Source organism: Rosa rugosa, chromosome 3, assembly GCF_958449725.1.
Source record: "Rosa rugosa chromosome 3, drRosRugo1.1, whole genome shotgun sequence".
Taxonomy (NCBI): domain Eukaryota; kingdom Viridiplantae; phylum Streptophyta; class Magnoliopsida; order Rosales; family Rosaceae; genus Rosa; species Rosa rugosa.
This window is the reverse complement of record NC_084822.1, coordinates 5,340,849-5,353,526: the sequence shown is the minus strand read 5'-3', so window position 1 is coordinate 5,353,526 and position 12,678 is coordinate 5,340,849. Positions and strand designations below refer to the sequence as shown.

At 36.6% G+C, this 12,678-nt stretch overlaps 2 protein-coding genes across 5 annotated transcripts; one reads left to right on the top strand and one right to left on the bottom strand.

Moving 5' to 3' along the window:
- The first annotated feature begins 5,658 nt into the window (after positions 1-5,658).
- Positions 5,659-6,180, top strand: LOC133737079 (uncharacterized). The gene has a single exon (XM_062164705.1). The coding sequence runs from the start codon at positions 5,659-5,661 to the stop codon at positions 6,178-6,180; it is 522 nt and encodes a 173-aa protein (XP_062020689.1).
- Positions 6,181-6,283: 103 nt separating this feature from the next.
- LOC133741493 (F-box/FBD/LRR-repeat protein At1g13570-like) lies at positions 6,284-9,161 on the bottom strand. Of its 4 annotated transcripts, none has more exons than XM_062169390.1 (4): positions 8,794-9,161; positions 7,241-8,068; positions 6,969-7,124; positions 6,284-6,808 (listed from the first exon to the last, which is right to left on the bottom strand). In XM_062169390.1, exons 2-4 carry the CDS (start codon positions 8,033-8,035, stop codon positions 6,761-6,763), a joined length of 999 nt encoding a protein of 332 aa, XP_062025374.1. In that variant the 5' UTR covers positions 8,036-8,068; positions 8,794-9,161; the 3' UTR covers positions 6,284-6,760. The 4 variants fall into 4 exon arrangements, with proteins under 4 accessions (XP_062025374.1, XP_062025371.1, XP_062025372.1 ...); XM_062169387.1 differs by having other exon boundaries at positions 6,284-6,797; positions 8,794-9,160; XM_062169388.1 differs by having other exon boundaries at positions 6,284-6,797; positions 8,894-9,160.
- Positions 9,162-12,678: the final 3,517 nt, after the last annotated feature.

Here is a 12,678-nt window from a genome sequence, read left to right as displayed (position 1 = left end):
CCCCTGATTGTTGCAAGCCTCATTTATGTATACGATAAGCTACATGTACCATGTATAGTAGTTTGATGTGTCTATCACTGAAGTGAGACCATGTGTGCTTTGCATATAGGGGCTCATCACAAATTTTCATACCTGCAAAGTTTAAGCAATACCAACAAAGCTAGACGATTTTCAATAAGCCTTACCTCATATGATAAGGTTAGAAACAATCTCATATGCTCAAATTCATACACAAAGTAATAGCTAAACAATATAAAGAAATTGACACATTTAACTTTGTATAGTTTAAAACATTGAAAAATCATCATGGCATACCTAGCCATACACTGCACATCAATATCTTTGTGTATTGATATGTCTCATACAAGCTCTTCAAGAGCTCTAAGTAATTCATAACTTCGCGCAAGTTAAAATATGTTGCAACACAATAATCATAATTCGAATTTGATAGTAGTCTCGTCATAGTACTCATTAAGGCAATTTAGATCTCGTTGACTAGAACGAAATGAGTACATATGAGCTAGCTTTAGACTCTTTGATTCTATGAGTGAGCTTTAGGCTCTTTCAACCTTTCATGGACTTGCATTTGAATCATTCATGTATTTGAATCCCTTGAGGATTGATAAGCAATACGCTTATAATGACACTTTACTTTTGAGGTTTTGCTTTTAGCAATGTGTCTTTAAGATCTTCATAATATATGATGACAAAGTGCCATAAATCTCTCGTCAATATAACAGCTATATGTAACACTGTACTTATAGAAAATTGTCATTCGTATAGGGGAAAATATTCATAATCTCATGTATCTATAAATAGACATTGTGTCGTAGTGATTTATCTTCACTTTAGTAAATACCCTTTTGTAACTTGTAGGGTTAAAGGTCTAAGTATTTCATCACGTTTCAAATATTCAATTTCATTGGAATTGCCTCTTTCCAATTTGGCCAATAATATACTTTGTCGACATACATAATGAAACGTGGTATAGCATAAATACAGCCCTTAATGATTTTTGGTAGCTACCAAATGTAAATTATCATCGATGATCAACAATCATAGATCCCACACATTCTTATATGCATGCATTAGCTATAATAAGCTTATTGATATTGGGTACCCATGCCACTTCTGGGGCATACATTGTCACTTCTAGGACAATCATCTCTCATAGATGAATTATGTAGAGAATGTGGATCTCTTTACTTATAATCTCATGTAGAGCATTATAGGGCTTGTATAATCTTCCCTTTTTGGGAGCTTAAAACTTTAGACCTGGTGGATATAATCCACACAAATTCACGCCGTTATTCAAATGACAGTAGTCTTTCCCCCCCTAACGGTGGGAAGACTGTCTTATTTTGACCATGCTAAAAAAATACGTTCAAAAATCTATCACTTTCTTTGGAGTGAAGATGTTCATTGATTGGTGGCGAACCCAAACCAAGATTCAGGTCAAAACATGCTTTGTTCATTAGCATCAACCATATTGATTTATTATTGTATCACCAAGACATCATTTCCTAATGGCATACCTACACCCTTTGTATGTGTAGCCATATTAGGAGTTGTGATATTGTTTAATGACATTCTCTTCAGGAGAATCATGTCAATTGGATACACTTGCATCCCACAAATCAAATGGAGTTTACATTGTTTGTAGTAATATGGTTGGTCTCTGGGACTTTAACCCAGGCAGATGCCTTTGCATTTATCATATAATTTTGTCACTATCTTTTATCAAATCACTAGCTTAGATATTTCCCAAAATCAAAATGAGACGGTGGATAAATATCTCACACCAATTCATGTCGTTCTTCAGGAACAATCTTTCTCCCCCTCATGGCAGGAGGATTGTCTTATTAAAGTGACAACTCGCAAATATGCGATAAATAAACAATTTCCTTGTGTGTATGGTTAGCAGTCATCAAAACTTGTAAGTGATTCCACGCAACATGGTAGACAAAAGATGACGCAACTTCACATGCCAAAATAGTGTATTTGATTCAATGAACTTCTGGTTCATGACATTATATGCCTCAATTTACTATACAAATTTGACATGAGAGAGCAAATAGTATTCTCTAACCACATTGGAGGCACTTAGTGCGACAATACTTCAAATTAGGTAACATGATAGTAGTTCATTCGGAGCTACAGATCAAGATCTACAACTCTTGATATGAGTGTTACCTAGCTTGAGTAAACATTAATTGTGAAATGCTGACAATTGGAATGGACTTTATTCATTTTGAACTGCTGGTCAAAATGATAGACTCGAAATTTCAAGTTGAAGACTACAATCTATGATAGTAGAGTAACTTTATCATGTGGAGAACCTCAAGTTCTCTGTCACGTATAAATTTATAGTCATAAAGAGGAAGGACTTCAGGCCCTCATATAATCGGAGATCCAAGAAACTCGAGGTTTCAATTTTTTCAATTCATAACAACCGCTTAAGGAACATCAAGTTCCTAGATAATCGGAAGAAACATTTAGTTTCAATGGGAATTCAAGAGGTTAAAAATAAATCTGAGGAATAATACAATAGTGCTGTCAAGTTGCTTATTGTAAGCAAAAGACGTCAGGCATGTGAGATGAATCTCAATATTCTTATTAGTCAATGCAATTTAATTTGACTAGTGCTATTTTGAAAATGGCTTGATAAACATCCACCATATAGTGTGCCATAGGCGACACACACCCAATTTTTAATTTCCTCACATGTGTGGATGTTGGGACAATATTTACATTGACTCTTAACTTCTCTCTTGCCATGATCCACTTCTGGTGGCATTTCATGGTATAACCATGTCAATCGGCTTTCTTATTATACAATGAGATCCATGAGAGGGAGAGGTTATACATCTCTGGTAATATTGGAGGCACATGATGCAAAGAGACAGTAATATGTTCTCTTCTGGAGCCATCAATCAGATATGTAAGATCTGAGATGTTGTTATATTAGCCTCATAAGCATAAGCCTTAGTAATGTTTTCTGGACACCATGGATAAGATTGCATTGCCTGAGAGTCACTCAAAACATAAAGTTTGAAGATGACACAAATCAAATTTGCAAGAATTGAACAGTGGATCTCATAGGATATACACGAAGCTTCTGGTTCGTGTTATACAGGTAAAACATGACGTTCAATTATTGTATTGTTGTTTGATGTAGATTAATAACATCAAATGCATTTTGAACTTCTGGCCAAAATAATATACTCGAAATGTCAAGTTTAAACTTCATGACCATAACTTATGAGTGAAGGACTTTAGATGGTCATCTAGTTAGTATGATCATTGAGGAACTTCAAGTCCTCATGTAATTAAGGATCAAGGAACTACAGGTTCTGATCTCTTTTAATTACAAAAGTCACGATCACAAAATTTAGGGTATACTCATACTCATTCGTCATAAGCCAGCGGTTAAATATATGCTTACTTTTAAATTGGTGTCAATATAATTCCCTCAAAACTTTAGGTTTGAGGTTGACCGAGATTGAAACTCTTCGATAAATTGTCCACATATCCACTCGAAACTTAAGGCTCGAGTCTGCACAATTAGAACTTCAGGTTCTAAGGTGGAGTGAACTTATGGTATAACAATTAATGTAAGAAAAGGGTAAGAATGCTTTAGGCAAGCATAAAGAAGAATGTATCGATTAACATACGAAAATTCACTCGAAACTTCTGGTTCGAAATGGACATAAAGTTGAAATAAATCATGTGTAATCGAAGCTTCAGGTTCGAACTTTTTACTATTAGAACTGCTGGTTCTAAGATTTCGTATGTTGAACTTCAGGTTCAAACAAATTTGGTACTCGAAACTTCAGGCTCGAGGTAAATGAAGTGAAGTTTTGATTTCACTTTTTAACTAATTTTGTACTCGAAGCTTCGGGTTCGAGTTTTTACTGTTAGAACTTCGGGTTCTACTATATGGAATTTTGAACTTCTGGTTCAAAAATGTGATGCTCGAAATTCATATGTTCGAGATAGGACTGCTGGTCTGTATGAATAACAAACAATAAAAATAAGTACTATAATGAAGATACACAACAAAATAGAAAAATTGCAGGGAAGAAAACTAAATAAATAAATTAACACTGGAAACTTCCGGTTCCATGGATGAAGAAAACACACAGAACTTCTGGTCTGGTTAACTTCATATGATACTCTTTTTTCTTACAAATTCACAAGAACAAAAGTATATCTTGTGGTGAACCTCAAATTCTCTTTATATAGAGATGTAGTCACAAGCTTCTGGCTTTGATTAAATTTCCAACTTCGAACTGCAGACTCTAAAGGTCGTTTGAGTTTCAAATCCACATAGTGAAAAAAATGAGGAGGAAACCCAATTGGTCATGCCAAAACGTAACGAAGAAGTAGAGGGATTGCATGCCCTCATATAACTAGGGATCAAGGAACATGTGATGGACCCACAAAATGTTGAAACGTGCAAACCAATATTGTGTTGTGCACACCAATATAAATCGATCTAAGTGGTATGTGCAACAGTGTAATAGAAAAATATTCTATGTCCAGAACAAAATCGGGATATTAAATCCATATTGCAGAACGGCTCTAGAACCGTGCAGGTCACAGTAGGTATAGCAAAACCAGCAACGGCGACGAGTAAGGAGAAAAAAAAATACTAAGAAAAGGGAAAAACCTACGGGGCTCGCCGATTTGAAGAGTTGAACGAGCTCAATAATGCCGGAAATGAATTACTGGGAATACTGGCCAAAGACATTGAATCCTAGTCTTATAGCAAAAGGTGTGATTTGGGCCTCATCGATTCTACATCGGATACTGAAAAAAAATATTATAAACACTTTTGAATCGAGAATTGTGTATATCATAGTGGGTTTTGAATAATGAAATCGGAAGACGAAATAAAACTCGTAGATCATAGATATGGTAAAAAACAACAATATTGCTGCACCATAAATTTTTAGATCATCATAGAGTTTGAGAAAAAAAAATAGAATAGAGCGTGCTGATAACGTGTTATAAGAGAGAGAGAATAGTTGGGAGGAAGTAGAAGTGTTCTCATTCAGTCTCATTAGCCTCCTTTATATAGAGGTAGGGTTTACATCAAAGTACATAACTAATGAGTATTTACGTGGACAGCCACACAGATAATAATATTTACAACAAAGGAAGAATTATGGAGATTTTAAAGATTGCTGTAAAATAGGGAATCTGTTGGAGTTGGAGAAGAAAAATATGCTAAAATTTTGACTTTGACTTCCCTATAATACAGAAATTTATAGAGAAGCTGTTAGAGTTACTCTACTGTGCTCAAATGTGGTGGACTATGCAAAATGCAGAAAGGATTTATTTCGTCACGACAGAAAATGTGTCATTGACCAGGCCCGTTCTCTGTCTTCTTTCATCACATTGCTTTGGATTTTGGTCTTCACCCTGTTGCAATATATTATAGTAGTATACATGTGCTATTTCAAGTTCTCCCCGCATGACGACTTTTCTTCTTTTGGCTTTGCCATCCCAGTTTGACTGCAACCAGAAGAACCCAAATTCCCCACACCTTTATATACCATTTGACATCTGCTCTAATTCAACTCAAATTTCCCAAATCCACACAGCAAATACAGTAGCATCTGCAGGAAAGAAACTTAAGCAGTATAGCAAAACATGAGGCAGAGCAAGGCAACTAGGCAAAGCAAGTTGATGCGCTTTATTTCTTCACCCATTAGGACTCTAACCAAGGCCAAGAACTTCTACATGAGGAGTTTAGAAGATTGTGCTGCCAAGGTGGGTTACGGCGGCGGCGGCGGCGTGGGTGGTTACACTGCTTCACAAGTTCCACAGTTGCCAAGGAGCCTCAGCGTCAACTCCTCCAGTTCGAACGATGATGAGGATTTGAGGCAGCTTCTAAGAACGGCATCGTCAAAGAAGAACAACGATGCAGAGAAAGGGGGCAATAAGGCAGCAGGTTCAGATATGAACCGAAGAGGAAGACCAAATGTTAGTATTAAACAACCGACAATGAATAATGGGATGGGGATGAGGAGTTATAGTGTTGGATTGAAGATGGGAAGGATTGATGAGGAAAGGGCTTCGACTTTTGAGGAAGATGAAGTCGAAATGAAGGCGGATTTTTATACAAGAAGCAGAAGTTATGCTGTTAACAAGAGATTTGCTGGATTTGTATAGCAAAGCAACAATTTGTTTTAAATTTTTTGATTGCTTATTTGTTTCGTAAAGTCGAAATATTGTTGCACCTTGGATAACAAGTTCTTAACCATCTAGCATAACATGTTCGAACTGTTCATTTATTTATTTCTTAACCAACAAAAGAGAATTGGAAATCTTGAATACTTTTCCCTGTCTAAACAAGACTAATTCCAAGGGTACTGTTGGAAACATTGTTCAAGGAACCATTCTAAACATTGTTGAGACAAACCACACCAACATGCATCACATAATCATGACTGTACCACACCAACATTTCAGTAAGAAAATTCTGTCAGCTGCCGAAATTCAGTGATGGGTCATGGGTCCAAGTAGATTATCTCCGCAAGGGCTGAGGAACGCTTAAACTGGATCATCTTTTTTAATAGTTCCAGAGACCTATAGTAAGATGCAGGCTTGCAAAACACCTTCTCAAGCATTGGTGAATTTAAAAGCAGAAATTTGATGAAATCTAGTCCAGCTTTGGTGCTACTGATGCCATGTACTTCCACAATTTGCAGTTTTCTGAGTTGGAAATTCTGGTTGTCATCTAACCAAGAGTTCACCTCTCCCACAAGAGCCTGTCCCTCTTGACGAACCTACATATGGTCTGTAGCATCAGATCAATCTCGAACATTTAATAAGCTCTATATTTAAACTACAATTTAACTAAACGGTTCAAAGAATATTAAATAAAGCTCCGTTAATTAGAATTGCTGAATTTAAAGTTGTTATTGAGCAGAAAATTTTTGAATTGAATGCCTACTGACCGTGATATATAGTTTTAGTAGAAAAGGGGCGCTTCTCAGAAGGTATAAAGTAGATAAAACCTCCTTCAGATCATTGAAATCTATGTTTATACGAAGCAACTTCAGATGCAGACATGGTTTAGGACGCTTTACCGGTAAGTCACCAACAGCTAAATACTGAAGTAGAAAGTTGACGAAATCAGCATGTATGCTGAATGAATATGCTAAAGTTCGTAGCCAAGAAAATGATATGATAATTAAAAGTATGATACGACACCATCATGAAAAATTACCTTTAAAAAGTAATTTTGAATATCAAGACCTTGAACATGAGCACATTGAGCCAAAAGCTTGAGCAAATTGCTAGAACTGCCAGGAACCGGTCCTTGGTCGCCATTAGCTTCCAAAGAAATGCAAATAATTGTAAGCTTTAAGGTGTGCTGAAGATTAAGATCCTCAAAAGCACAATTAAGGCCTAAGATTCGGAGATTTGGTGCATCAATCTTGAGCTTGGTGAAACCACGACAATCTATCATGGTCAAATATTTCAGCAGAGGACAACAAACAATTAGATTTTCAAACTCATCTTGGGTCAGGGTAACACTTTCAATTTGAAGTTTCTTCAAACTCTTGAAGCCCTTGAATGTGCGCGGAGGTTTTAGCAAACAATTACTCAAATCCAAATGAACCAAATCTTGACAGGAAAACAAACATGAAGGCATCTTGTATTCAGGCTTTTTCCAAAACTCAAATGTGAACTCTTTCATAGAATTTCTTGATAGATGAAGAATCCATCTATCGATATCTGCGGTGCCATTAAGACCTTTATGAGAAAGCTTGACCTTGTTTATTGGACCAATGTGAAGGAAGAGCACATGATCAACCATTTTCACTAATTTGTCATGCTTATAAAGTACTCCTGGGAAACCCAGTTCATCAAACACAAGATCTGGAAGCATAGCCCATTTGTACCTCCACTTGCTTGATAATATACTTGTCCTCACTGCCTCTTTCATTGGCAAAAATGACAAAATCTTTTCCGTAACATCACTTGGTAAGTCACTGAGATTGTCAAACTCAATATCCATTGTCAAGCGGTACGTTGGTGGTTCTCTTTACATCTGAGGGATTCAAGTAAAGAAAGAGGAAACTAATTAATCATACATTTTTGATCATACTAATTAATATATATTGAATTACAATGGTCAGTAAGTGGTATGAAGATCTTTAGATTTAGACCTTGTGGTTTAGTCTGTAGAGTGGCTAGTTATTTAACAAAAACTGACAGACAAATGCTATTGCTACACAAAAGAAGCAGATTTTACATTCTTACTAGTAAAATGAGAACACAATCCACATGCGCAGCCATAGCCACAGCCACACAATGAGAACATCAATGTTCATAAACCCAGTTACCTTCACATACTTTATTATCAAGCAACAAATGTCTCATCTTCCATTTTGTCTTTTTCATAACAAAAATAGTGAAATTGGAACAACTACTGAACTAGCATGACACTGGAACACAAAAGGAAAGAACAACTTACATGTACCTTATAACCCCACCTTTTGATAGAAACGTAGAGATAGAGTGAGCCATATAAGTACCCTTTTCCAAGATCATTGTGAATGCATCAAAATCACAGTTCCAACTTAAAATTAAAGCTATATGTAGGTGTATACCAATTCAAGAATCTCATCATCTCATATATTTTTCGAAAGGTCATCTCATACATTTAAAAGCACTAAAACCCAAGATCCAAGTAATAACTAAAACCCAAAAGCAGCTCCAAGTTTTAGTCTTCTGGGTCCGTGCTAGAAGTAGAAACAAAGGAATAAGCTTTACCTTGCTTATCTCTGCTGCCACCGGAACGAAAAGCAAAACCAGACAGAATAGTGAAGTCGGATTTAGTTTATGTCTCTGTTAAGGAAGTGAAAGCGCAAACCTTTCTCTTGAAGATACTGATTTGGTGTCCAAAACCAGGAGGAGGAATGAGAACCGATGAGTGTTTATTGCTGCCCTTTTCTCTCTCTTGAGCAAACAAATTCAGATTATAAATATCGGCATGGGGAAGCCACAGGTTATAATGCAAAGGAAGAAATTTATTTCTGAAATGACAAGCCGTCTCTTCTTCTTCTGCTGCTGCTTTGGAATCCGGGAGGATACCAAAATCTTTTTTCAAACTGTCGTTTCCTTTTTGTGTCACCAAACCGTGGGTTGATACGAGTAGAAGTCTATCGGCCGCCACACCCCCCCCCCCCCCCCCCCGGGCGAATGAACAAAAGTCTGGCCCAGCCCGAGTTATGGCTCTAATCGGCCTGGTTTATTGCTTATATGGTATGACTCGGCCTTGAGAGCTCAACGCCCAGACGTGGCTCGTAGCTGGCTCAATATATATCCATTAAAGCCTGTCCATCCCGGTCTTATAAGCCCAATCCAAAGACTCATTCTAATACTAATATTAATTATTTATTTATATAGTTATTGGTTGAAAATGTTGATCAATTGCACCATATTTTTTCATAATTCTATATTGTCTATCATTAACCACAAAATAGTAGCTTTTTATACTCTTTTCAAATATATATGAGTGTAATGGGTCAGGTCTTGCTCACCTAAATAATCTGGGCCTGAAAAAACTCGTAAGGACCTAACTTCATAGGCGGGCCTGAGCTTTGATTTTTAAGACAAACTCATGCCATGTCCGGCCCAAAAATATGAACAAGGCCTGCCTTGCCCAACCCAACCCCAACTCATTAATTTTGGGCAGGACATGCCTGTCCTTGCATAATGATGACCCCTAGATATGAGTTTGCATCGTTATTTTTTGTATTTAACTTCTTCTTCCTTTTTTACCCAATGAGCTAAATTTTGTTTTTGATATGAAAAATGGGCTAAAGTTTTTTTGTTATTTTTCCCTATGCACAGAAGGAGAGAGAAATGTGTTGGCTGCTTTAGTCCTTTACCAAATGAAAAACTGCTACATGACTGAGTTTGGCTAACACACACAATCACACTAGAGTCTAGAGGTGACCAACGGGCCGGCCCGACCTATTTTAAGCGGGTCTATTCATGCTTTATGTCGTGCTCGGGCTGGCCCGTTTATTAACGTGTCATGCCGGCCCATTTACTTGAACATTAAGCCTGACTCGACCCATGGCCCAAGCCCATATCATGCCAAGCCAACAAACTGGTCGTGCTTAGGCCGTCCCAAAATTAGCACAATTTAAAAATTTTAATTTGAGTATTTCTTTTTTTATTTGTATTTGAAAGTTGATTTTATTCAAATAAAATAATTAAGACTGTAACACTTTTCCTAATCTTAATTATCTAAGAGTATCTTTAGCAGACTCTCTATTTTTGCTCCTTAGCTATTTTGGAGAGCATGTTTAGCTTTTTATATATTTTAGCTGCTGCACCAGACTCCTAAGTGGCTCTCTATTATAATTTTTAGCTATCTCGCTCCTAAATATAGAGAGCGAGATGAGGCTCTCTATAATTTAAAACATTCCTATTGAGTTATTTTATATCACATATAAATATATTTAAACTATTTAATCTTCATTTAAAAAATAATATAAATTCAAAACTAGCTAGAATAAAGAGCACTGATGCAGACGTATTTCTAAAATGGCTAGCCAAAGTGACTTTTTAGCTACTTTAGCTAAAATTTAACTCAAAAATAGCTAGCATTGCTAAAGATGCTCTAAGAATCCAAGATTAGTTTCCCAACGGTTTTTTATATGGGAAGTTCTATTCATACCTCCTAAAATGGTATTTGGACCTCCAACAATTTTTGAAAGTTTTTAAACCCAACTTTGCCCTTCTAAAAAATGAACAAAATGAAAGATAAAAAAAATGAACAAAATTAAAGATAAAAAAAAATAAATAAAATTTGCACCTTCTCTTCTCCCTCCTTCCCCCTCCCTCCTTCTCTTACAGCCATACATGAGGATTATTGGGCAACTTTGATTAAGGTAGAATGTTAAAGATTGCAAAATGGAATAAAGGTAAAAAAAATATAGAGAAGAAGAATCGAGAAAATAATGATCGAAAAGCAATTTCTATCCTATTTTTTTTTTATTTCTTTCTAGTTTGGCTTAATTGCTTCACTTCATGGAGTTGATGCTAATTGTTATCTTGGTCTCTTTTTATGGTTTTTTTTTTTTTTTTTGCTAGAGTAGACTTTGTTGCTAGCCTGATTTGGGTTTAGGAAAATTGATTTTGATTATAGTCCTCCTGTGGTATTGTAAATTGCACGATTTATTAAGAAATAGAAGGAGATTCATAAGAGTATCCAAGCGATAAGGGAAGGAGTACGTGGATGGTGATGATCGTGAGAGAAAGGAAGGAATAAAATGGTATTAAGTCATGGGGTTTTAAGTGATGAAAAAAAAATATATATATTACAAGTAGCAGATTTGTATTGGAAAAAATTGAGTGGATACCAAAAAAGGCCAAGGTTAGAAGTTTTGTGCAAATTTTAGAAGGGGAGGTCCAAATACCAATTTAGGAGGTATGAATAAAAGCTCCCTTTTTATATTCCACTATAATAAAGAAAGAAAGAAAGAAAGAAAAAACTCAAAAGTGTTTTGTATTTTATTTTTATAAAGTGAAGATTTAGCATCATATTTTAACTCAATTCTATAGTTGTATTATTGTGAGATTAATATTCTTTAATAAATATATAATTGTTCAAGTAAATCCAGAATATGTGTCTGACCCAAACTCTAGGTTACTTGACCTAGTTGTAATGGGATTTTGAATTAGAGATATTCTCAGAGATATTCATAGATATCCGATTAATTGTACGATTTTCTTTCCTTCTACAACTCTGATTCTATGTCTTGTAATCCTCTATATAAAGAGGCCCCTATTATCAATGAAAGTACGACTCAATTCTCTCTCAATTCAGTTTTCATTAAACACGTTATCAGCACGAAACCCTAACCCTGAAACCCTAAAATCGTAGCCTTCAAACCCTAGCAACCACCGCCACATATATTAAAGCTCTCAATCCCAGGAGTCCAGAACCAGCGGCGCTACCCCCAGAACCGACCGGAAAAATACCGAACCGACCTCTAGAAGAAGCAAAAGCTCCCCTACCCGGTTTGCACCATTCTAGTCCACCTCCGACCTTCATATTTCGTCACAGGCAAAACCTCTCTTCCAGAATCCCGGAACAGGAAAAACTTTTCCGGGAACCGGACAACAGAACCGCTGGAATTCTTGAACCGCCAGCCTCCCATTGATCCCTGCACCTGCACGAGCCCAGCGCCAGAAACGACGCGGCCCAGAGAAAAGAAATAGAAGGCGGGCCTAAAAGAGACGCACGGCCCAGAGAAGAAAGAAAGAAGGAAAAGAAGAAAAGAAAAAAAAGGCAGACCAAGGCCCGCGGCCCACATGCTAGAAAGGAGAAAAAAAAAAAAAAGGTAGGCCTGGGCCAAACCAAAAGAAAGAAAAAAAAGAAGAAGAAGAAGAAAAAGAGGCAAGGTCAGCCCATCAGCCAAGCTTTTCCGGTCAACCACCTCCGGCAACGATTTCATGCGACCAAATTCCGACGATTTTTTTTACACTTTTTTCGAGGTATGTTTTAAGGGTTCCTTTAGTTCCCCCTATTGAAGTATTTTTTTTTATTGTTTTTCTCTTCTTTTCTCGGGGACTTGCAAACTCCTTTCTTCTACACCCTTTTCTTCTTCATAGGGGAGACCAAAAGCCAAATTGTGGGGG

Bases quoted from the DNA above. Each gene is read 5' to 3' on its own strand.
- LOC133737079 (XM_062164705.1), top strand. From the start codon at position 5,659: ATGAGGCAGAGCAAGGCAACTAGGCAAAGCAAGTTGATGCGCTTTATT.
- LOC133741493 (XM_062169387.1), bottom strand. From the start codon at position 8,035: ATGGATATTGAGTTTGACAATCTCAGTGACTTACCAAGTGATGTTACG. The intron at 7,125-7,240 runs GTAATTTTTCAT...TTTCTACTTCAG, and splicing joins TTCAAAATTACTTTTTAAAG to TATTTAGCTGTTGGTGACTT. The intron at 6,798-6,968 runs GTCAGTAGGCAT...GACCATATGTAG, and splicing joins TACTAAAACTATATATCACG to GTTCGTCAAGAGGGACAGGC.